Genomic DNA, 26,160 nt, shown 5'->3' on the forward strand with positions numbered 1-26,160 from the left:
GGAGTTGTAAGCAACATCTGGGAATCCTTGTTGGAGGGAACACTGAAGAGAATATACTTCTGTTCAGCAGAACATACAAAAATACTATTAAAATTATATGCTTTACATGAAATACAATTGTACTGCAAAACTAAACACCAATAATTATTAAAAATGAATAAAAAAAATCAGAATATTCTCTATCACAATTCTACTCAACGTTTTGTGGGGAAGACTGATCACAAGCTGGAAGCTTCTGTCTAAAAACATCAATGGAATGTCAGAAGCACCCATCCCCCTCCATACCAAAAATGCCCTTCTCTTTAAATTACATTCAGATTTCTGTGGTACTGTAATAGCTTCAGTATGGCATTTCTGTAGCATCCTGGGAAAATGTTTTTTGCTCCAAATCCACCATCATTTTCAGGTTTTCAATTTAGCACATCACACCACCACTTATATCTGACATCTCGGAATTTGACATTATATATTGTGAGATATATATGTACAGGGACCACAGGAGAGTAAGTATTAAAATTGTATCTTTTGTTTTAAGACATCAAACAGATATTCTCCATGTTGTACCAGAAAATGTCTCAAAGAATTACAGTGATAATGCCAAATTGAAAATTTTAAGATGCATTTATTTATTTAAAATGCCATTTTAGCCACTGAAGCATTCCATTCTGGATATCTGAGATCTCACGTCTTCCAGATTTGGCTCACATGCATACTGGAACAAAATAAAACTCAAAACAACTCAGGGCTCTTTGGTGCTGTGTTTACATATGTCAGGGCATTACAGTTAACCCTGGCTTGCCTGGCATGTGTACCATATCAATAAATCATGTATCATGATTATTCACCATGATGAAGGGCATTACTATCATCTCTTTGTCATAGTCCAATCTCTGTCTGAGATTTAGATTTATCAGGATGCCTAGCCTTTGCAGGCATGAGGGGCCTCATAAGGTCATCTGCCCTGGAGGCTTATGGATCCAAATGGATTTCTGAGAGATCTTCCTGCTAATAGGACTACGGATTCTGCTTAGGTACTAGTCAGCTCTGGAATGGGAAAATGACCAAGGAGATTTGACATGAGAGCTTCCAAATATCCACTTCCCAGCTGCAACACTGGTTTTCCATGGAGCTGTAAGTAATAAAGTTACAGAGTAGACATGTTGAGCAATGGTGAAGGGATACTCAAGAAAAATTTGACTGACAGGAATCACCAGGACACCGACTCTGAAGAGAGCAAGCCTGAGGAAGGAGGAGTCCATCCTAACCTGGACTCCCACCCCTGATGACAGCTACGTAAAAAGATTGAAACCATAACAGCCAGAAGTCCTGGAGTTCTGGTAACCTGGCACTCTCTAGTTGGGTTCTGGTCTCTTCCTTTAAGCACCCTCTATCACCCCTGGGTTTCTCAGGAGCAGAGGTGACACCACTGCCGGAATGAGCTCATCTCCAAAGACAGACCACACAACTGGCTGCTCAGGGTCTCTCTCCAGATGAGTCTCCTCAGAAGGAGAGCTGCCCCAAGAGTCCAGGAAGAGGCGGGGCTCTGCTAGTAATAAAGCCCCTCAGTTGCAACCTGCTCCTTGCTCCCCTTAGGAGCCCTCCACCTACCTAGCTGTCTTTCTTGATGCCTCTCTTGACTCAGGTTCAGATGCTGATCTAACATGAGCTAGAATCCACCTTTGAGACTATGCCATGAACACATATCATTTATCTGACACTCCTGCATCCGTAGAAAGCTGTCCAGCAGAGCTTTTCAGAGTACTATGGGGCCTTTTACATCTTGGCCTCTCCAATCTCTGTGGCTGACTACAATTTACTTGTGAAGTGTTTTGCAGATAAAATCACATCTGCCATGATTGGTCCCAAATCATATACTAGGGGAACCTGTCTGTCCCAGTGACCTGAGATTCTTTTCACCTTATCCAGACTGAGAATGTGGACAAAATCCTTGTAAGTATGAATGTATCCATCTGCATGCTTGACCTTTTCCCAGTCTGAAAGGTAAAGGCAGTTGAGGGCACTGTCCAAATGGGCAGATTCATTAACAGAAGGTGGCAGCTCCGTCGTTTAAACAAGTGGTGATTCATCCCAAAGTTGGGACAAGGCAGTTGCATAGGGTGCAGCATGAATAGGAGTGCAACAAATGACAATTTTAACTATTGTATTATACTATCAGGAAATTCCTCCCTCCATGGCATATATTTTGTGATACTTCAAATTGCAGGGATTGAAATAAAGGGCCATAGCCTCTAAATGGAAGTACTGCACAGCTATTTGGTGATTTGCAGTGTGTGGGAGGGAGGGGTTACCCAAACAGACAGACAGACATAGCGTGAGGGCTAGGGCTCAGCTGGCCCTCATACTAAACACCCACTTCGACCAGTTTACGGTTTTTAGGGTTTTTTTTACTGGCTCCACTCCCAATCACTAAAACCTCTGTATCTAATTTAAAAAAAACAACAACACCTAAGTATGATAAATCAATAGGGCAAGTAGGCATGAGGTGGAAACAAAATGACAGACAGAAACAATGGTAAAATAGTGAAACCATACTCTCTCAGAGTATATTAAAAACAATGTGGAGCGGTTTTGTCATTGCAAGTCAGGTGCTATAGAGACACTACCACATGTGCGACTATACTGCAGTTTCTACAGGGACACTCGCTATGAACTAATAGTACCCCTCCTAGCAAATTATCCTGGTGGCCCAGATTAATTCTGTGTTAGCTATCTTTTATCTGATAGCGATGACAAAATTACTTATGCAGTTGCTATGTTCTGTCTCACTGCCATTAGAATTTGAAGTAGAGTGTATCTGTATAGCTGGACTCCATAAGGTCTACGATTAGCTGGATCAGCGATTGTTACTGTTTGAGCTGTATGTATATATTTCTCTGGTCAGTGACTGCAAATAAACTGAGCTGAACTGTTGAAACAGCAGAATAAGTTCACTGTAATAAAATCTTCAAAAATCCAAAAACAGTACAGCAACTAATGGAAAAATTCAGTTAAGCAAGAGCACAATTGTGTACACAAGAGTGCTCCACAAACCAGGGTTGTTTTTTTATCGTGAGTAGCCACAGCACAGCTCTGTGCTGCGGCTACTCACGAGGAGACACCCGGAGGGGAGGCGAAAAGCCGCCTCCTGGCTCCGGGGGTCTCGCCAGCAGGGCATGCTGGAGCTTGCGGGGGCCGATTGGCCCCCGCTCCCCCCAGCTCCATCACGGAGCCGGCAATCGTGTGGGCAGCTGATCTGCACACCCAGGGCTCCCGCCCTGCTCATGTGCGGGGAGAGCAGGCTTAGCCCCCTCTCCCCACTTTGCTGCACAAACCGGGTCTTACTGATCGTGAGACCCGGCTCACTGTCTTCCTAACAGCAAGAGGTGCTATCTACAGACCTCAACATTCGTGGGACAGAATCAACATTACTATGGCATTGTTTGATAAGTCAGAGCTAGTCTACGATGTTTTGAAGCCTAAGGTAGAAAATCTAGAACAAAGAGCAACCAGCAATTTACTGCCCTTTAATAGTGTCCAAATTCTGCTGCCTGAAATTATCTGTCTCCTTTTACTTAATGGTAGGACTAGTCCTGAAGCAAGCACAGGACAAAATAAATTCCAGTTGGAATGACCAACTACATGCTCACACACACACACACACACACACACACACACACACACACTCACTTTAAAAATGTATATTTAGCACAGATCAACAGGACATTTTAAAAACATGCCTCTTCCCCTGTCTTAAAAAAAGTTGGAAATGAATTTTTGTTTAAAAATAAAAAATGAAAATCTTTAACCAAACATGCTGGGAAGCCCATGATAATTATAGATTTAATACTTTTCCAGATTTTCAGTAAACCTAGAAGATTCTTACCAGCTCTTGAGTATCCTGTGTTAATGGCAAAAACGTAGCTTCCAGAATAGCAACTTGGTCAGCATTCAGTTTCTGCCACAGACTAATCAGCAGAATTACCAGCTGGGTGGCACTTTTTAACTTTGTGAATACCTGGAACATATTGGCTTGGTTTTCTTTAGCCGCATCTGCTAGAGCTATTACCTGCAAAAATTACAAACTTCTGTTAGGTATACTTTTACTATTCTTGAGCACTCAACACTAACATTACATTTGGCTAGCACTTAGTTTTCTTTAGAAGAACCTGATGAACTTTGCTTTCCAAAACACAAGCCAGATAGAGTATTGAATTATCATTTGCCTTCTTCTTGTAAATGGAATAGAATTTAAAATCCATATGGTAACAGGATTAATCTATTATTGCAATCAATGAAGATGGGAATCTGCATTGTCTTTATGTGTATAATCTACAGTAAAGCATTCCCCAGATTGATCCTCAGTATATAATGAAACTATAGTCCTTAACAAATTGTTAACACTCACTTTAAATACCATCTATAATGTTAACCCCAGTGTGATCGTCATCCCCACTGGAGTAATTTCCACAGTGTGTCATTTAATTTAAAACTATATAACACCTCAGCTTTCTTTACATAGAAATAATTAAATCTCTTTTATTTGAACATTTTCAATTAAACTACTTTCTCTCTTCATAAAAAAATTTAGATGTTTGGGGAATGTGATCAGCTCACTGATGTTTATAGCACAAGCTACTGGTGTACAAAGGTTTTGAAAAGGAAATTGAAGGTGTGCTGAATTGAAATGCCAGATCTTTTCTTTAGAAAATTTATTTCATCCTATTCCCATATTCAGGACATCAGTGGAAAAACACAATTAGAAACAGAACCAAGGTAAGTAGTACTTTAATCACTGAAAATATTCTCATAAACATATATTATCCACTTCCTACACATACCCACAAGGAACAGCTAGAAAAAACTGTAACAAAAAAACTACTATACTTAGTCTTAAATGAAAGTTATAGACTGTGGGACCCCAATTATGCATTACTGAGTATTTGAGATGCAATCTAGAAACCCACACAGTTATTCGAAGTACCACTTCATAAAATAGGTGAAGGGGTGAGACTGTTGAAACCTTGAGACTCTCCTCCATTTGTTTCCTCCCAGTAGCAGCCAGCAGCTTCACTGAGTTCTTGTGTTTGGGGGCAAAACTCTTTTCCTTGCCTGAAAGTGTTACCAGCTGCTCAATCCCAGTCTCTGCTTTGGGATAATTAGTTAGCAGTCAGTGGCCTATAGCCACAGCAGTGCGTGAGAGGAGAGACTGCTGCTTTCTCAAATCCCGCCTCCTTGTTTCCATAAGCCACTAGCAGCCAGCAACAACTACTAGATTTACTGAGTTCCTGTATTTGGGGTGGGAGTCACATGTGCACCTAGGTAATTTTGGGGCCTGGGCCTAAAGGCTTTTGGAGCCCCCACCCAAACAGTATTTTTAACATGACCACCCCACCCAGAGCAGTCTAAAAAGGATTTGGAGGGCCCCAGGGAGGAATTCATTATTTCCACTTTGATTGATTTACCTGCTGTGTCTTAAAGGGGTAAGGATCTAGCCACTGTTGAGCATGTCTGATAACATCTCAATCTGATTACTACGCTAATGCACCATATGGTGTGCTGTTCTTGAAAATAATTTAGGAACTTCAACTGATCCGAAATGTGGCAGCCCAGCCATTAGGTAGAGTAAGCAACAGAGTACAGATAACTCCAATAATTTTTTAGTTGTGTTTGTTACCAATTTGTTTCAAGGCTGTGTTCAAGTTGGTGGTTTTATCCTATGAGGTCCAAAATGAGCTCCCTTTCCGGAGCACCAAACTGGTTTGGCCCGCCAGTGACCAAACCAGTTCAAAGGGAGGGGGTAGCTTTAAGGGACAGGGAAGGTGCTGCCTCTATCAGCCCCCGCCCCCCACTTTTTGCCCACTGGCACCCTCCAAAAAAGCAGGCACACTGGGCTGTGGTGTTCCTGCTTGCAGCCCCGATCAGCGTCGCTATGCTCATGGCACACATGTGATCGGGGCTGCAAGAAGGAATGCTGCCGCTCAGCACACCTGTTTTTAAAAGCGCCTTCCCTGTCCCTTAAAGCTAACCCCCCCCCCACTCCTGGGAGTACACAGACTAGTTCCGTGCACATCTCTAGTCCATTTCCCCATTATCTTGGAAAAGTCTTGTTCCCATCTGATAACCTCTGTCCCGCACCTCACAATGGATTAAGATCACTTGGAGGACTATAAATTCAAGGTTGACGTAGATGAAGATTATAGTATTTTCAGTGATGCTACTTTGAAGGAATTAATGAAAATAAATTTCTTCTACCAAGCTTTTAATAATCCTTGAGCTTGTTGCACTTATCTCTGTGCTATCGCTTGTAGTTTTTAACTGTATTTGATTGACTTGTTTGACAGTTATGATCAACGAACTGTATTATGGTTTAAGGAATGTTGAGGACCATTTTTAAATAGAAAGATGACATATATATTTAAATACATATCGATAAATAGTCCTTTAGACTTCTTTAGACATAACAATTATGTCCATGCTCTCCAAACCAATAGCAAGGCTAAAATGCCATATAGCTTAAAGTAAATAACTGTCTATTAACTACATCAGAACTAAGGTGGAATTTCTGAAACATATCTCACCACCTCTGGTAGCAATTCCTTAAACAAGACCATCAGCAGTTATCAGAACATTAAGTACTGATTTACTTAAGTACTTTGTAATTAATGTTACTTAATTATATTAAGTAACATTAATTACAAAGATCATAATAAAACATCTAAACAGCCAGTCCATAAAAAGTCCCATATGCAATATTTAAGAACTAAAATCATATCACCGCCACACAGAGTTTGCCAGGGGAAACGAGAGTAGCTAACATACTAGCAACTCAAGAAAAGCAAAAATACAATGTAATGTATTGTCACCTTAGAACCAAAATTAACCAGTTTGTAAGCTCTTCTGAGGCAGGGACCTATTGTTTTTGCCGAAGAAACTACTCTGTAAAGTTCCACATACATGGATGACGCTACATGAATTGCATCTCAGACAGGAATATGACCAGTCCTGTTTCCTTCCTTATTCCATCTGATATTAACATTCGAGTTGGACTTAGAAGCAAATATCCAGTTTGGGATCAACTGCATCTTAAACATCCATCCATCAACAATATAATAATATGACTATACAAGCACTATGCCCCTTCATAGATGCTGCACAAGAGGTATGTAGGTAGTGCTCCTACTACAGTCACAGAGTATTACAAAGCTAAATATATAGATTGTTGTAACACAGACATATTTAAAGGAAACTCTTGATGCACATTTTAATATTTTTTTAAAGGTAATGCTTTCAAATAAAACAGAAAACAGAGGGATTCAGGTCCAAGTGCTGTAAGTACTTAAGCCAAAGAGTGAGCAGGGCCCCAGTAAACTGCCCTTAAAGGGTGGGTGGGTGGGAATATCCAGCTTGTAAAAAAATCCAAAAAACACACAGGGCAAATTTAATCCCAAACAGGTAGATATGCCAAAACATGCTCTAAAATTGTTACAGGAGAACAGCAGAGCTTTCACACATGAATGATTGAGTGTCAACACAGTTGTATTAATAGTACTACTTAATTTTTATGAGTGCTTCTCATACATTACTTTAGTAATCATTACAACAGCCTTGAAAAGTAGGTATTTTAATCTCCATATGACATCCAAATCAGCTCAATGAATCAGCCCAATGGCAAAAGCTATATAGGCCATTTCTCATCTCCCCATTCACCTGTATAAGAGTGGAAAAGAAGCTGACTGGCAATAATTTGGTAGCCAGAGGTGCAGAGAAAGAGGCAAAGGAGGCAAATGGACCTGAGGCCCTACAAGACTGAGGGCTTAGGGATGTGCACAAACCTTTTACAGGCCTCTGAACAGGTTTGAACACAGGCTGGTTAGAAGACTCGATAGTGGGGTGGTGGTGTCTGCCTTTAAGGGCGGAGGAGGGTGCACTTAAACCCCCGTGCCGCGTTTCCCCCGCTGGCGTAACTCCTCCCTGCCGCCCCATTGCCCCCTTTACCGGAAGTAACTGGAAGTACTCAACATGCCTGTGCATGTCGGCAAAATGTGCGCCTGATGCATGTCGAGTATTTCCGGTTACTTCCAATTAAAGGGGGCGATGGAGTGGCAGGGAAGTACATTACCGCCCCGATGGACTTTGAAGAAACCGAGCACTGGTGGGGGAAGCATGGGGGGGAGTGCACCCTCACCCACCCTTAAAGTTACCCCCCTGCCATCAAACCAGCCCCCACCAGTGCACATCCCTATGAGGACCTCCAACTTTCATATGGTACATATTGACAGCCTTTGAGAATATGCAGGAGAATGGCCCCAATACTACGTTTTATGTCCCAGACCCCACATTTATTTATTTATTTATTGCCTCTCTGTGCCCTGCTAAGAAAACATGCTGGACTAGAAAGAAGCAAGCAAGCAAATGAGAACAGCAGCTCTAAATACAACAAAGTTTAACAATTGCTCCTGTGTGCTTCTCTCAGAAAACTTGGGAATCATCATTAAACACTGCTGCACATATAGGCAATTCCCCTTGTGATATTTGTGAGCTAACTATGTAAAGAAACTTAAAAAAAAATTTTTTAAACAAATTAACAGTTTAGTATTATTTTCTTACCACATTTAGCCTTGACTCTTATTCCTGTGCACTTCACACATATAAACTTGTAGCTTGAATTTTACAGTTTCTCAAGAACAACTCAGGTGCCCATTCTTTGGCTAAGGCCTTTGACTCTCATTTTCAGTTGTGGCTGATTTAATAACAACTGCTAAAAGCGGTATAACACACAGCTGTACTTTTAGTTGCAATGTTGTTACCTGGAAGCTTCAACCACAGAGTACATCAATCTAAACAAAAGGACTTTTACTGCCTTTATATACTATTCTATATACATAGTTAGCACATTTCCTTTGTTTTACCTTTATAAAAATTACAAAGGCTTCAAAATGAAATAAGCATTTGAAAACTATTTTACAAAAAAAAGATTGCATTTCAAGAGTAATTCAGGATGGATATATGGTAAGCACTGCAATGATCAAAGGGCCTTTGGCAGAGAATAAAAGCAGAATACTGGGGGTTTTAAAACAAAAAGCCAGTCAAAATTTGCTAGCCATTTATGGCATGATTTGTGTCTGGCTGAGCAAATTCTCAATCTGCTATAATAAGCTTATCTACAGCACAGTTGAGGCCAGGATGTGAATATATAACAATAATGGGAGGCCCTTTAAAAAAAATGCAGATACAATCTAAGGAGGGGAAGAATTTCTTCTTCAAGGTTATGCTTTTAATTGTCTTTCTTTAAAAATATCACATTTGCATTTGCATTGGCAGGGGCACGGGCATAGCTTCACTTCAGAACTGAGTTTTTTTCTTTACAGTCCCCTATTTTCATTAATTTCACCCTCATATAGTAACCAACATGATCCAAAAATTCTCATTACATACAACTTATTCTGACATCTACATGTCTGAGTCAAGTTGCTGATATACAGGCAGCCCTCATCTGAGGTTTAAGCACTCGTGGTCTTGCGTATCTGCAGTTGGACAATATATACCCAACTTGGTTATCCATGGTACAGAGCTCCGCCTATCTGCAGTTTTCAGCTGTGCAGTTCTGCCCGTACATGATTGTGCTCTCGCTGTACGTCCTCATGGGTTGAGAGAGGAGTTTGGTGGAGGACAGTGGAGTGCTTTGGTCTGCATGTTTAAGTTTTTTGTGCTTCTAAAAGCCATTCTGGGTGGCATTCGGCAGCATTTGGTATCATTAGGGAGCCATTGCTCTGGAGCTTTTGGAGGCTTTTTGGAGCCATTTCTATGGAGCGCTTGGGAACCTATTTTTGAGGTATTCCCGTGAAGTTTCTTGGAGCCATTTTCTGGAGCCTACTGCAGCATTGTGCTACCCTTTTAAGATGCAAATTATCACTTTTATACATTAATTTTAAGGACTTACGAACTTGTTATATTTCCTCATTACTGACCGATTTCCCAGGTCATACAGTTGCATTTTACGTCAACTATCTGCTCTCAGATCAGAAGGAGGAAGTAACATTTAAAGTTGCTAAGTTCTGTGAGGCAGCTAAGAAGGCTAGACAACAGATGGTAAACCAGATTATGCAAACGGAAAACTGCTGATTAGGATGAGTCCATGTTCCTGATTATATTATGTATATATTACTACTATATTATGTGTATTATTATGTATGTAAATTTTGGTCTATGACCATAAATAAACATGATGATGATGATGATGATACATTAATTTTAATGAAATTTTTTTTAACTAAACATTTCAAATTAAAAATTCATTTTAATCTTGATAATTACAGTACTGTAATTTAAATTGCAAATAAAAATTCAATTTAAATTAAAAATTAAAAGTTGATTTTAATTATCCATTGAAATTTGATTCCCTTTTCACTCCTTGATTTCCACATTCTCTGCTGTGTGTGTTTACTTGAATTGGATTTCTGATTATTTCTGGTTTTACCCCCGTCTTTTTGATGGTTTTTTAAAAAATCATTTCCCTAGGCTCTGGAACCTAACCCCCCAATTCCCATTGGATTAAGGTTCCATTATCCGCAGTTTTGTTATCCGCGGTTGTAGGCCAGAAGGAAAGCCCAGCAAATAATGAGGGCCACCTGTATTTTAAAACGGTTTAGCATTCTAGCTTGTCGATTACATTGTCCTTAATCGTGTAGATTAAAAACTGAAAGATATGGATCCTGGGGTTGTTTGTTTATCTCAACACATCCAAATGCCATGCTAAGAAGAAGAAACCTTATTGTGAATTTGTGTCCTCTCTGCCTTCTGGAAAGTATTCCAGAACCTTTAGGATAACACCTCCTCCTGTAGGCTGGTCATGAAACTTGTTTGTCTTGACATCCTCCTAGCACATTCCTTTAATCACACAGGAGTGGGTTCATCTGAACCACCCCTCTATACACATTACAAATACTAGTATAAACTAGTAAATGGGCTGTATGTAAAGTGGCGTTTAGTCACACTGCCCCGCCATGTAATAAATGAATGCAGAGGAAGGACATAAGGACATGTCAGGAACACATGAGGACATGCATGCTGACAGTGTGCTTCTGTGTTATTTGCAGATGACCAGTTCGGGGCAGTGGGGATATTGTATGAACCAGCCCATAGATTGTTACAGAGGTTTTGGTTTTTGTTTTGAATTGAAAAGTCCAATTGCCATCTCCAGGTCATTATCATTCAAGAGAGGAACAATTATGGTTATGATTTGTTTCCAATGTTGTATAATTAGATTTTCCAAGGATCTGCATCTAGAATATTAAAGAAATTATTATATTTGAAGGTATAAAACTAAGATAAAATCTGTTACACAGCAGTACTTTTGATCCGTTTTAAATACTGCAAACAAGAGCAAGGAAGGGACTTGCAACAGGCAATGTCAGGCCCTTGGCTTACATCCAGGGTTGGACATTATGCCCACACCTGCTGATACATACCTGAGAACCCATGGCTTCCCACTTGGTGTACACCATTGTGTAGAATATGAATACAACAAATATTAGAAGCGTTGGTGTGAGTCAGCCTGACTCAAACTGCTGCTGCTCGCCACTGAACACCTCTATTTGCAAACTGAAGTATACCCCAGCGGTGAGGATACATCCCTGCATGGTCTCTAGGGGAAATGCTGTATGTCTCATCTTCCTGCCCCCTCCCACTGGCCACTGAACTTTCTTTCAGACCTCTTCATTACAGCGAGTGAAGAGGAGGAGAATTTACAAACCCAACAGAGGTTGTTGGCAGTGGCAGCAACTCCGCCTCTTTATTCCACCTTCACAGGCACAACAGGCACAGGCCCCGCTTACATCCCCTATTTTTACAAAATAAATGATCATCCTCTCAGGCTAGCAACTCATACTGAAAGCTTATTATCAAGGAGTGGGGGGTGGGTTTGCACACCAAAGACCTGAAAATCAATACTATCAACACTTGCTTTTTACTTTGTATTTAGGCATTAATTTGGCAGCCAATCAATATTTGATTTTACTTTTAATCAAAAGCAAATAGGTGGCACAACTTAAGCACACAAATTCCTAAACATTATGTTCACCCATAGCAAGGTTCAGGGGAACAAAAGAGCAAACAAATGAACAGAAGTCTAGTAAATTATCTCCACTGCACCCTTCATTTTTATTCACAGCACCTGTAGCATGAATGTTGATAAAAAGCTGAGTTAGGATAAGCTGGATAATATTGAGGAATGGATATCAGTTTCTAAATAAAGTTTTTAAAAGAGCTACAGGTGTGATAAATCTAGTGCTTAAGCAAACAACAAAGATTGTAGTTGTGTTTGTTTTAAAGGCACTCAAGCAAATAGCTTGGAAAAAATAGATGTTTGTGTCCATGCTACCATGCTTTCTTAGTATTTAGAGATGTTAACAGTATTTTAACATATGGCAAGTCTCAAATAGACACAGTACTTGAAATATTATTGGTAAAATGCATCACCTCTCCCTTTGATCTCCAAAAGTCCAATGACATGCTATTCAATTCTCATTATTTTATTTATTTATTTATTTATTTATCTATTACATTTATTACATGTCTGAACAAAGTGTGAAATTTCAGTTAGAGAGATCTAAACAACTACAAAATACCCAATGTGATTTCTTGTACCAATAACATGTATAACAATAACTCAAATAACTCTCCCTCCATTCTATCTGCTTAAAACCACATGGCAGAATCAATGCTCTTAAAACTCACAACAATCCCATTTGTTCTTCAATGTGCATCCAATGTCACCACACCACTGTACCTAAATAAGAACCTAGTCACTAAACCAGGGGTAGGCAACCTTGGCTTTCTAGCTGTTGTTGAACAACAACTCCCATCATCCACAGCCACAATAAATTGATGGAAATTATAGTTCAAAAACAGCCGGAGAACCAAGCTTGCCTACGCTGCACTAAACCATTTGGACATGTAGAAACTACAGGAAAAGGAGGACATTTTTATTATTTGTAAATGTTTGTTTTCCCTAGTGGCAGCAAAACAACCTGCTCACTAGACTGGTGCCTTTTTATGGACTGGCATTTCTTCCTGGAATCAGATAGGAACTTCCGATCAAATGATGACAACCAGGAGGAGGATCTACTATATATTTAGACTATACCTCAGTAGTTTTCTTTGATGGAAGCAAATAATTCTTGGAATATGGAAGACTCAGTTGCAACAACCATTACATAACTGATTAAAGTGGACAAAACCAGAGAAGACTGAATGAATACTGGAATTACATACTGCGGGATCAACTGAACTGATAGGGATACACTTTTTCCTGTTGTGAGTTTTAAGAGCAATATTTAGAATAAAGCACTCTCTGAGATAATTAAATATGTATTGATAAGAGATGTATGTATTTGGAGAATCAACATGATTCATACCTCAGTTTTCCATGAGTTAATGGAGACTATTGGGTCATAGGAACAAGTTAATTCCACTGCTTCTTTGATTCTGCCATGTGGTTTTAAGCAGGGAAGTAGGAAAGGAAGTAGGAATGAGTACACTGAAGGGTAATAATGGTTTGATAATCCTTCAGAATTGTTAAGGAGTGAAGAAAAGGAGTGGTCAAGAAAAGGAGTGGTCAAGAGAGTAAGAGGGAAATGGGATTGGGTTTGTATACAGCTTCCCCCCACCAAAAAAAAGTTAGTTTTCTGTCCCAAAAGGTTCACAATCTTGTCCTTGACTATCTGCAAGCTGATCACAAACTCTTGTGAGAGCTGCCACACATGGGATTAGCCACGGCTACGTCTTAGAGAAATAAATATAGAGAAGATTAGAGAACTGCACTTCCCAGCACTCCCTCAGTACTTTCCAAAATAGTACGGAAATGACTCTGTGCTTTTTAAAGTCCCCACCAGTGTTCCCTCTAACAGGGACTCCCAAATGTAGTTGATTACAACTCCCAGAATCCCCACTGCAGCTGGAGTCCCTGTTAAAGCCAAAAAAGCCTCCCTGTCTGGGAGTCCCTGTTGAAGCCAAAAATTGGTGGGACCATAAAATTGAAAAAGTTGTAGAAAATGAAGATGCAAAAATATTATGGGACTTCTGACTACAAACAGACAAACATCTGCCACACAATACACCAGATATAACTGTAGTCGAGAAGAAAGAAAAACAAGTTAAAATAATCGACATCGCAATACCAGGGGATAGCAGAATAGAAGAAAAAGACATAGAAAAAATCACAAAATACAAAGATCTACAAATTGAAATTGAAAGGCTGTGGCAGAAAAAGACCAAAATAATCCCAGTGGTAATTGGCGCCCTGGGTGCAATTCCAAAACACCTTGAAGAGCACCTCAGCACCATAGGGGCCACAGAAATCACCATCAGCCAATTACAAAAAGCAACTTTACTGGGAACAGCCTATATTTTGTGACTATATCTATAATAACCAACAGTATTGATGATAAAATTCTGGCATCCCAGGTCCTTGGGAAGGACTCGATGTCTGGATAAAACAAACCAGTCAATAACACCTGTCTGATTGTGTAAACAAGAAATAATAGTGGTTTACAATATAATTAAAACAATGCCTAATTAAAATATGAAGGTACAGATGATCTTAAAGCAGTTTACAATATAATTAAAACAAAACATAATTAAAATACAAAAGTACAGATAATAGTAATATAAATATAATATCTCTATTTAAAAATTTAGTAACCCATTAAAATTAAAAACAATACATAAAACACAACATCAGCAGTTTTAAGACATCAGCAGCAAAAACAATACTTTTATTCAAAAGCTTAGATGAAGAGGCATAACTTTACTTTTTTCCTAAAAACTATTGAGGAGACTGAGGAGCGGATGCCAGCTGGGAGAGCATTCTAAAGCCTGGGGTCAATGACTGAGAAGGCCCTGTCCTGTGTGCTCAACAGCCAAGCCTCTCTCTCCATCGGCATGTTGAGCAGAGCTCCATCTGATGATCTTGTCAAGTGGACAGAAATCCTTGAGAGCAGGCGGTCCTTCAGATATCCAGGGCCCAAACCTTTGCTGGGTCCAGCTGCCGCTGGTGACATATGGGATACTATTCTGCTGAATGAATGTGTTAGATTGTTGGCTTGGCCCTACATGTGAATGGCTGATAGTCCTATGTCCCTGGGAATTGCCCAATCCCAAATTTGTAATGCCAGATTTAGCAGTGATTTGGAGCCTATGCCTCCCTGTCTGTTGAGGTAGGCCTTGGCAGTGGTATTGTGCATTTGCATTTGGACGTGGTGAAGCTTTATTCATGGAAGAAATCTCTGAAGGGCCTTGTAAATAGCTAGGAGTTCCAAGTAACTGATGTGATGCTTCCTTTCTGGTGGGGAACAGTGCCGACTGATCTGAAAGTTGGGGGAACTCAGATGCATTTTTTGTGATCATCACATGTATCTTAACCGTTTTAAGATGTCCAGATAAATAAAATGGTTTATAAAGAACCTTTAAACCTTTTGCTTAGTTGTCTCAGTATAATCATTATGTATGCTAAAAGTGAACTCAGATGGTGAGCTCCTGTTAGTTTGGAAGCAAAACATGGCCACCAATAGTAAGGTCTTCATTTCTATGTATGGAGTGGGGGGCTTCCTTGAAACACAGAAGTGTATACATGTGGAAAATGAAATAAAAATGTTTAAAATCCCATAATGGCTCTGTGAGCTTCTAGAACAGTAGGGAATATTGAGGTTATAAAATTAAGTAAATACTATAGTTCCTTTTGTTATCTGGAAATGGGGAACTTCTGCCTTAGCTGCTACCTTTTTTTAAAGTGCATGTGTAATTAGGCTTCATACATTAGGGGTTTACATGGAACTGGTTCCGTGCACACCCGGGAGGCGAGAGGGAATCTCTTTAAGTCGTGGGGAGGGTGCTCTTACCTCTCCTGCTGCACTTCCCCCTCCAGTGCTGTGTTAAAAATCGCTGGCGTGGGGCAGCTGTATTCCCTCTTGCCGCCCCAGTCAGCATGAGTGTGGATAGGGCCACTTACTCTCCCCCTGCTAAATAAAGAGAATCACCACGTTAAAAGGTGCCTCTTTGCCAAGTTAGCAGGCAAAGTAGTTGTCTTCTTGGGAAACCTTCAGGAGAGCCTTAAAGACCCATCCTTTTAGCCTGGCTTTTAATATTTAGTTTTAATTGTAGTTTTAATCTGGTTTTAATTGTTTTTTTAAAATTTTAATTGTTATGTATAGAGTAGTTGAGCATAGCGTAGTTGAGCCAGCATAGTGTAGGGGTTAGAGGGTTGGACTAGGGCTGGGAAGATCCGAGTTCGAATCCCCATTCAACTATAAAACTCACTGGGTGGCTCTGGGCCAGTCATGTATCTCTCAGCCTAACCTACCTCACAGGGTTGTGAGGATAAAAATAAGCACGTACACCACTCTAAGCTCCTCAGAGGAAAAGCGGGATATAAATGTAAAAATAAATGAATGAATGAATGAATGAATGAATGAATAAATAAATAAATAAATAAGATGTTTTACTGTAAACTGCCCTGAGCCACTTTATGAAGGGCGGTATATAAATCAAATAAATGGATAGACAGATAGATAGATAGACAGATAGGATAAATAAATAAGACTCTCTGTGCCGAACGGGATAGGCTTGGTACCTATTCCTGTTATGAAAGGAGTAGCAATCCTCCGATGCATAGACTAAGTCCTTTCCTATGTACCTATCCACATCCTACTCTCCAAGATGACAAAGATCACTAGTGCAGTGAGGATTCCTGGGAGACTTGATAGGTGCTCTCGGATTTGGTTTCATATCATTGTGCAGTTCTGAGACAGGGGTCAAGGGTCCACTTGGTCCAGAAGCTGGTACTGACGGTACTGGCAGTGATTCCTGTGATTGGTCCGAGAGGAGGTTTGAAACCGATACTACTGGGGACGGCACATCTTCTACCAGTGCATCAAGCTCATCGAGTAGTTGAATAACCTCCTCTGAAGTGAGGATAGGCTCAATGGGCTCAGGCTTGGAATGCAGCTGACATCAGTGTTGTCAGCTGGGCTCCCTCTGTCTGTTTGGGCACTGTCTTTTTAGGTATTTTTAAGCAGAAATTTTCAAGGACAACACAGCATGTAAAGGCTTTTGTTTCAATAAAAAGAGCCCTGAGGTCTGCTGAGGTTGTTGCTGTTGCTTCTTCATCATCATCATATCTGATGCTGAGGCTAATTTGCGTTTGAGTATGGGTGTTTTTGGGACCACGGACGCTTCATCTATCTTGTCCCATTGTGGCACCAAAGAAGGTATCAAAGTTTCAGGGGAAAGCTTCAATATCGTACCGAGCTCAGGCACCCACGGAAGGGAAGGGTCTGTACTAGGAGCGCTAGGTTGCCAGAACCTAAGAGGTATACTCGTGGGTCAAATGGGCTGTAACCCAAAGTTTGGCTTTAAAAAAGCCAAACCTGCCAACCAATGAAGACGAGGACACGGTGGTCAGGGCTGTCAAGGCCCTTTCCCAAAGAATACAGCAAAGTCTTTGAGCTCTATTTTTCCTCACTTGTTTAGTGAACTTCAGGCAGTGGGGACACAAATTGATCCTGTGGGCCTTGCCTAACCATACAAAGCAACAAGAGTGGCTATCCAATGGTGGGATTTTAGTGCAGCACACCTTTTAAAAACAATTTTGCTCACCAAACAAGGGCGGCAGAGGAAGAACTAAAAAGATGGTGAAATAAAATCGCCCCCAAAAGGGGGAAGACAATCAAAGTTAGGGGGGAGGGGGAGAAATATGGAGCTAAAGTAAAATGCAAAACGAAATAGGTAAGAGGAACAACAGAGAAATAGAAAGAGAGAAACAAGTAAAAAATTAAACTAAAAGATAGCAGGGCTTTTTTTTATTTCTAATTTTTGTAGAAGGATAGACAAAGAAGAAGTGAAAGCTGTTGACTCAAAGGCAGACAACAAAGAATTGAGGGAAGACAGACACTGTACTACTGAGGGAGTGTAGTTTCCTGCCAAAAAAGCTAGCAGGGATAGAGAGCTTTAGAAGGTTCCCAACAGAGCTTCTGTGCAGGTGCAAAAGTCCATCAGTGTGGACAACACAGACCACGTAGAAGAATATTTCTTCATTCATTCATTCAATTTCTAGACCGCCCTTTCAAAAATGGCTCAGGGCAGTTTACACAGAGAAACAACAAATAATGTAAACCTTTAGTGTAACAAGTTAATGTAAAAAAAAATTTCATTTTAACAGATACATTAATAATGTATTAACATATTTCAGAAGCTTATAGGATAGAAGGTTGAGCACAATTAAATTTTCTTTTTAAGGTAAGGGGGGGGGTCTTTTATTGGAGCAGGGTTAAACCTGAAGAAAATATAAGGCAAGAAATATTAACTATGATTCACTGACATTCCATGATTTATGTTTGGTTGTTAAAATTGTTATCTTAGTTCTATTCACTGTGTTACATGCTTACTCATTGGTAGGTTTATTCTTTTAAAAAATATAAGAAAATGATCTGAGGGGGAGAGAAGGCCTAGGTTGACTTCTTAAGAAAACTATTTCTCCAAAATTGCTAACAAATGGTCTTAACTGTTTTGGCCAATATCAACTTTCAAATAAGACTTAATTTTTCATTCTAGATGAATTGTTCAAATTATATCTAATTAAGTCCCAAGCTCAATACAGTTTAAATTAATCATGTACTTCAGTTAAATTCAATATATTTGTTTTGGCCAAGAAGATATAAAATAAAGTATGTAATTTTGCATCATCTATTACTCTTTTGTCCAACTGAATGAAATTAATGAATACACACATTAGTTACATCACATCACATACTACTTTTCATCAGACACAAATATATTTATTTTTAAATCTATCATAAAATTCCAAAGAAAACCTACTGACCAACAAGGTGTGACAAATACTTCAGCTTAAAAATTAGGGAAAATGTGTTTCCAAAGTTTTCCAGCTGGTGGAATCTCAAGACATATCCTGGACAACGAGCTTCAGTCTCAGACTGTATGGCCTGGGGTCATAGACATAATTTAGTACAAATGTAAAGCCTTTTCATAAACCAGTCCATTCTCAAAATCAGAATCAGGCTAGATTCTGTAACTATTTGAATACAGCAATAACCTTAACTTATGTCATGCATACTTTTTTTACTCTGCACTGCTGGACAATAACTAGGATCTATTTTTCTAAATATCATCGTTACTAAGGCTACTGCTAGTCTGAATCTTCTCATATCATATCAGACAAAATTATAGCAGCATAACTGATATAAAGTTGTTTTTGTTTGGTGCAATCTTGCAGACACTTATCGACGAGCAAGTCTGATGTATTTTGATTTAAATCTGATGTATTCATAATTATATGCAAGACTAAAACTAAAGTAATACATCATGATCTAGTCAATATTTTCTAGATCATTACAGATTACTATGCACTCAATGGATTTTTTTTTTTTTTAAGAGTTAACACCAGGCCTTTAGACTGCTTTTTGAAAATCATACATGGGGAAGGCTGCTTTAAAAAAAAAAAAAGCCAGAAGTGTCAGTTGGTTTACAGAGCTAGTTACATAGTGTTGGATCCAGAGGCACACATGTTTGGTAAACATTTTTGCTCTGCCCACAGTAGATTTTAGTCTTTAATTATTGTTTTGAGGTATTTCTACTTCCTCTATGGAATCCCTGCAGCTAAAGCCTCGGGGTTTTTTCCTCTAGACAAACTTGCTGCACTGTCTGTAAGCAAACACTGATATTTGTTAGAAATAGCATAGTTTAGAGAATTCATGTTTTATTTTATTTCCCTGCAACCACTTAACACTGCAATCAAACAAAAACAATACCTCAGAACTGCATATTGCATTTTTTCTTGCTCACTACTCTTTTACTTAAAAACCATAACAGAAAAAGAGGCAGACTACATAAGCAACAAGCTAGTTGGGAATGAGTTAAGCAGCATTTATAGCACAAGAAGTATTGCTGAGAATTTGGGGGGTGGGGGTAATAAAGCTATGCCATGATCATAGATCTTGCTTCAAGGATTATTTCTTGGAATGCAGTGATTTGGAGTAGGTTTTCACAAGGACACCAATAAGCTCTTTTAGTCTGGAATGGATCACTTTTGAATGTTTTGAAGAGAAAAGGTGCCAGTACCATGTATAAGTGCAACGTATAATCTTGTTTAGTAGTTAGATATTTTATTTTTAACACATTTATATGCTGCCCAAATTTATGTCTCTGATATATCTATATCAGCAATTTACAAATACAAGAGAAATACAAATAGATGAATGTGTCACATGAGAAAACAGTTTGCAAAGAATACTTCTAATATAGTAAATCACAAGAAGAGAATTAAGGAATATCCACACTACAAACATAGCCAATATCCCTCTAATAAGAGAATGCAGGAAATAGTACTTCTGTAAAGCGAAAATGAGCAAAATACAAAGTGCTGGTGATCTATCTACCTACCTACCTACCTATTTCTCTAAGACATACTGGTCCCTAATTCCATGTGTGGCAGCTCTTGCGAGAGTTCACGAGTGAGCTGCCGGGAAAAGATGGACGGGTGAAAGATGCGGTGGGGAAAGTGCAGAGGACGGACGGGTGAAAGAGGTGCCAGGAAAAGCAGCGACGACAGACAGACAAGAGAAAAAGGCTACGAGGAAAGTGGCGGCAGGGAAAGCACCCAGGACAGATGGGCGAGAGAAAGAGGTGGCAGGGAAAGCGGCGGTGGGGAAAGTGCTGAGGATGGATGGGCAAGAGAAAGTGGCAGGAGGCAGGTGGCATGAAATGGGCCAATAATGGGAGGGGAAGAGCCAAGAGAAAAGGAAGGAAGAGGGGCTGAGAATGAGTGGCAAACTAGACACACAGATGTTCTGTGCCCAGGCCCGATAGTTAACTTTAAAGCCCTAAATGGCTTAGGCCCAGATTACCTAAGACAACATCTACTTCCCACCAAGGTCATCTTGGGAAGTCTGTCTGAAGATGCAACCAGCTAGTCTGGTGGCAATTCAGCGTCAGGTCTCCTCTGGAGCCATCTCTGAGCTTTGGAATGCACTTCCTGCCTTGGTGTCCTTAAGAAGATCTTGAAAACATTTTTTTGGTCAGGCTTTTAGTTGAAGGCTTGTTTATACTTGTATTATAAAGATCTGTTGATTAGTAATATAATAGAATATATAAGTTCTGTAGCATAGATAGGGCCCTAAACTTTGTGTAATTTTAGTCACTCAACTTTCAGCTCTGTGGAAGAATACTAACATACCTCCCAAAATTAGTGAGGCCATGTCTTAAATCTATATATTTAATTCTCCTGGGTGTGTCTTGGAATGTGCGTCCCGGCATGAAGCTGATTGGCTGGGTGGCGGAGAGGATTGGTTGCCGTGGCGGATGTGGGCCCGGCTGCAGAGGCCAGAGGTGGTGGTGGGCCGGGCCCGGCTGCGAAGGCCAGAGGTGGTGGTGGGCCCGGCCCAGCCATGGAGGCAGGCAAGCGGTGGCGGTAGGCCTGGCCCGGCCATGGAGGCAAGGCCCAGGAGGGGGAAAGAAAGTGCAGGGGCAGAAGTGGCAGTGGGGAGGAGAGGCGGCTGGGCCCGGCACAGCTGGCCATGGTCAGGAAGCAGAGACTGAGGCAGAAGTGTGGGGAAGTAACCGCCAGCCCCAAAGAGTGCACAGATACTCTGTGCAGGGTCGGCTAGTGTAGGATAATTTAAAAACTTGTATTTTGTTCTATTTACCAAAAACATTGAGAGATTGTGTTGTGGGAAAATCCTGTGGAACCTTGCCCTCCTGTTTAATTCATTTCCTTGTGTTCAACCTTCCATCAGATTGACAGAGAATGGGGCATCTTACTGAACTAAAGAGGATTAGACAAGGTTCCCGTAATAGATATCACTGCCTGACAGAACTGAGTCATATTCAATGAAGGGTGTGTGCTCAAATAAACTTTTTATTCATGATAATGAAAGCACAGTGAAAGTCAAAAATAGTCTGACAAGCACTGCACGCCGAAGGTACGCAGTTGCTAGTTTATATAGATTTTTAAAAGCAAGCAAATCAGTAAATCCTACAATACATGTCTTTGTAATTAAAAGGATGTTTTCATGTGCTGCCAATTAGCCTTGGACATGAGCTACTGTTTGGCCTATCCGCCCTCCCTACTCCCTATTGGTCAGCTATGTTTCTTTTTCTGCTGAGTGGGGAATTTGTCTCAGGACCTTGGCTGCATACAGTATCTCTTGTCAGGCTCTGGTATTTGCTACTCTTGGCCAAGGGGCCTCACATTCTTAAACAATCTTGTTTAGGTGTACTGGCCCTACATTCTTTTAGGAGCCTGAACCAAACTTTTATACACTTGTTTGTGAGCCTGGATTAAACATTTTGTTATCAATTGGATATTCTCCACTTTGTCCTTATATCTGATAAGCTGTTGGCTAAATACAATGGTTGTTATCCAAATAAAGTTACTATAAATAAATAATATAAATATAAATAAATATAAATAAATAGAGCCAGCGTGGTGTAGTGGTTAGAGTGCTGGACTAGGACCGGGAAGACCCAAGTTCAAATCCCCATTCAGCCATGATACTCGCTGGGTGACTCTGGGCCAGTCACTTCTCTCTCAGCCTAACCTACTTCACAGGGTTGTTGTGAGGAGAGACCTAAGTATGTAGTACACCACTCTGGGCTCCTTGGAGGAAGAGCGGGATATAAATGTAAAAATAAATAAATAAATAAATAATGAATAAATAAGCACTACTGAAATTAATAAGACATATTAGTTGTGACTAATTTATATTCCATTAATTTCAAGGGAATTCAAATCATTTTTTGATACAGTCCAACGGCTGGGATCCAGTTTCTTAGGCTCACACAAGGGGCTTTTGTAGCCCAATGGATTTTTCCCCTATTTTTCCTTTGAACAATTGACACAAACACTCCATGCCATTTCACAAACTGTTTTTGATATTTTTCTCAGTTGCGAAAACAGTTTTTCATGTGGCATGTTTGAAGAAGAAAAATCTGAAGAGCCTTGGGACTCACAGAATTAGTTTCATGGTTCTTCAGATCAAAAGATATTTGGGAAACTTGTTGGGAAAGTTCTTGAAGAAGCATGAACTGATGGTGCACTAAAAACTGCTTTCTCAGATTTTGACTGAGGTATTGTTTTAGGGGCCAGAGCCACAATATTTTATATGTTTTGCTGGTGATGCCTTGAATGTGCAGCAAATGTAACCTGTATTACAATCTGACTGGCAGTTACCCAAGTACTTAAAATGAGATTAGATTGATTTCCAGCATCCAACATATGATGAGGGGAGCAATTTTTCAACTCTCATGAATCGTTTTTAATGCACAATTTGATGACTACTTGAGCCCTATTCAGACATTCAACAAAAAAACCCACCGAACATGGTTACATTGTTCAAAGTGGGTCCAGATGTCCTGCCCCTGACACACCTCTGGTGTGTTGGTCATATTGACTGACCCAGCTTGACTGATCTTGGAAACAGAAATGATCACGCTTATGGCATTCACCTCTTTTAATGCCCTAAACATGAAGAGTACAGGTGGCAGGATGACTGACATATTGGAGACATGCCGGGGGGTGGGGGACTTCTGGACCCACTTTCAATGATATCAACATGTTCAGCAGGGTTGTTGTTCGACGTCCAAATAGGGCTTTGGCTGCTTGGAAAACAGTAATGCACACACGATTAAGGATTTCAAGGATGATCTTGGGGTTCATGAATGAACTAAAAATTGGCTTTAAAAGGGGAACATCCAACATTTTACAATTTAAGATTGTGGCTAGTATCCACAGCAGAGCTTGTGGAAAACAGAATGCATGCAAACAATTCTCTTCTGTCGTAACCCTTGCCTTGAGTACAGAGTCCAACCCTGAGGAAAAAGGAGTAGTCAGGCTGAAAAAACAGTTATAAGATGAGCCTCAAGTCCTGACACCAGGCTGGAGCCAGAACCTGCCAGCTGGAACACCCTGGAGTCAGAAACCAAGACTCACTGAGCCCAAGCCTCCCAATGAACCAGCTTGCCCCACACCAAGTACTGCATGCTCCCCCAAGCCTGCACACCAGCAACAGGCCGTAAGGGACCTGAGGGAGTGGAGGACGAGTGTTAGACTCAAGCCAGAGAGCTGCCCCTTGATACTTCTCTGCTCTCCAGGCAGAGAGCCAGGGCCTACAAGGGGTAGTCTGAACCTCATTTAAGACAGAACAGACATGCTTTTCTATTTTAAATACAGTATTTGTGTCTACGCAAATTCCCACTTCCATGATTTACCTGTCTTGCTAACGCTAGCAATCTTACATATTATTGAACAACATGTATCAAGCATACCATGTGGCAACGGAACGATAAAAAGAGATTTGTTGATGGATTGCCGTAAGAGATGGTTGAGCATGATGAAATGCAACAGGGTGGATTCAAATTAAATGATTACCACAAAAAGAAGCACACAATACCATTTTGAAAAATGTTTTCCCAACAACAAAGTAATGAGTATTTATTGTATTTATATTTTTATACTGCCCTTTGTCCAAGGACCCCAGGGTGGTTAACAATAAGATAGTAATAAAAATACAATGAAAACAAACTGCTAAAACAACCTTCGAAAGCAGCCTTTATTCTGGATAAGCTAATGTATGATTGTAGGCACATAAGACTTTTATGTTGCATACTGAGACTGTTGTTTCAAAGAGCAACATTAAATTACACTTGCACATTTCCAGATAAAATGTATTTTCCTGTTGATTCAATGGCACCATATCTTTTATGTTCATGTGCAGATGCATCCAAAAACTAATTTCAGACCAAAATGAATAAATCCATAACTACAAAAATACATGGCTGTCTTAGCAATTATGAATTATATGTATTAAACTACAGCAAAGGTTAGAACATTGACTGAATGTAAGAAGAAGAGCCTACTTGGGCATATATAGTAATACAGTATAATAGGTTACTCCTGGAAGTTTTCATGAAGTGACAACTCAATATTAAATTTGTCAAATTCAACTAGATTTTTTTTAAATGTCCAAGATTTAAGGGCGTTTTAAAGGTATAATGATGTCCTAGCCATATGACTTCAAAGGAAAAGCTCTCCATGCAGAAATTAGTTTCCTAACATACCAAGTGTAATTTGAAGAGAACACAACACTGTTAACTAATTAACTTAAGTAGAAGTGGGATCAGCAGGTCCTCCCCCTGTGCAATTTTGTTTTGGTTTTATCTTCATCCTCTGTTTCTACTCTGACTGGCACTACTTTCAGGTCACTATAATCCACAAAGAGCAAAGGAAATCCACACCTGTACCTAAATTTACTCCTAGAATATCTCCTTTGATCTTTCTGTCCCTAAATGTGGTTATAACATCTTCAGTTCCTCTACACCCATTTGTTATGACCTTGTAAAGCAACCGTAGTTTCAGCCTAGACAAGATTACTGCAGATATGCTAGTGAGAAATTACATTTCTTAACAACTTGTGAAATATATTTGGAATAGTTGTTGGCTTTTGTTACTGATCAGAAAAATAACAGAAACAGAGTCAAAAGCATACATGCCACTGATTCTCATTAAGTTCTCTTATATGGGTTGAATGTTGATTTATCTTGAGTTGTATGTGTACACTGGAGCCTCCTAATAACTACAGAAGCTGTTGCACTGGCTTTAGAATATTAGTATGCTAGTGGTTTAAGAACAATAAAAAAAGAAGAAAAATTCAAAGGTGGTTAACTCTCAATCCATGTAATGGTTTGCCTCAAGAAAATTATCCCAAAACAGTTCATAGTTTATGAGTGAAATTAGAGCCTTAACAACTAATTAAATAATTACATATACTAAATACTTCATTTTGTTTTCCTTGCAAGAAATTTATTTTCTGAACACATTTGATTAATATACTGTAGTTGGAAATGTGTGCAGTGTAATTTAATGTGATTATTAGAAATAGAAAGCATTAAAGTAATGTGCTTTAGTAGCCACGTTACTTTCGTATGACTTTATTTCCTAAAATATCATCATGTTTCTTATTTTTAAAATTACATATGATTTTAATTATGAAAATGCTTACCAAACAACATCTTGTTAAGATTTAACTGGAATGAAGTATGGTATGGCCATGCAGCACTTAAGAAGACAGAGCTGCTACTGGAATATATACTAAA

The 26,160-nt window shown here is 39.7% G+C and overlaps 1 protein-coding gene across 14 annotated transcripts in view; it reads right to left on the bottom strand.

Moving 5' to 3' along the window:
• The window catches only part of BBS9 (Bardet-Biedl syndrome 9), a 430,545-nt gene that overhangs the window by 218,302 nt on the left and 186,083 nt on the right, over nucleotides 1–26,160 (bottom strand). For all 14 annotated transcript variants that reach the window (XR_008309815.1, XM_053261618.1, XM_053261616.1 and 11 more), the window contains one exon: nucleotides 3,884–4,066. Coding sequence is in view for 13 of the 14 variants with exons in the window: in XM_053261618.1 (XP_053117593.1) it covers nucleotides 3,884–4,066 (183 nt within the window). In the remaining variant the exon portion in view is untranslated. The remainder of the gene's footprint in view (nucleotides 1–3,883; nucleotides 4,067–26,160) is intronic.

The sequence above is a fragment of the Hemicordylus capensis genome, chromosome 6, assembly GCF_027244095.1.
Source record: "Hemicordylus capensis ecotype Gifberg chromosome 6, rHemCap1.1.pri, whole genome shotgun sequence".
Classification (NCBI taxonomy): domain Eukaryota; kingdom Metazoa; phylum Chordata; class Lepidosauria; order Squamata; family Cordylidae; genus Hemicordylus; species Hemicordylus capensis.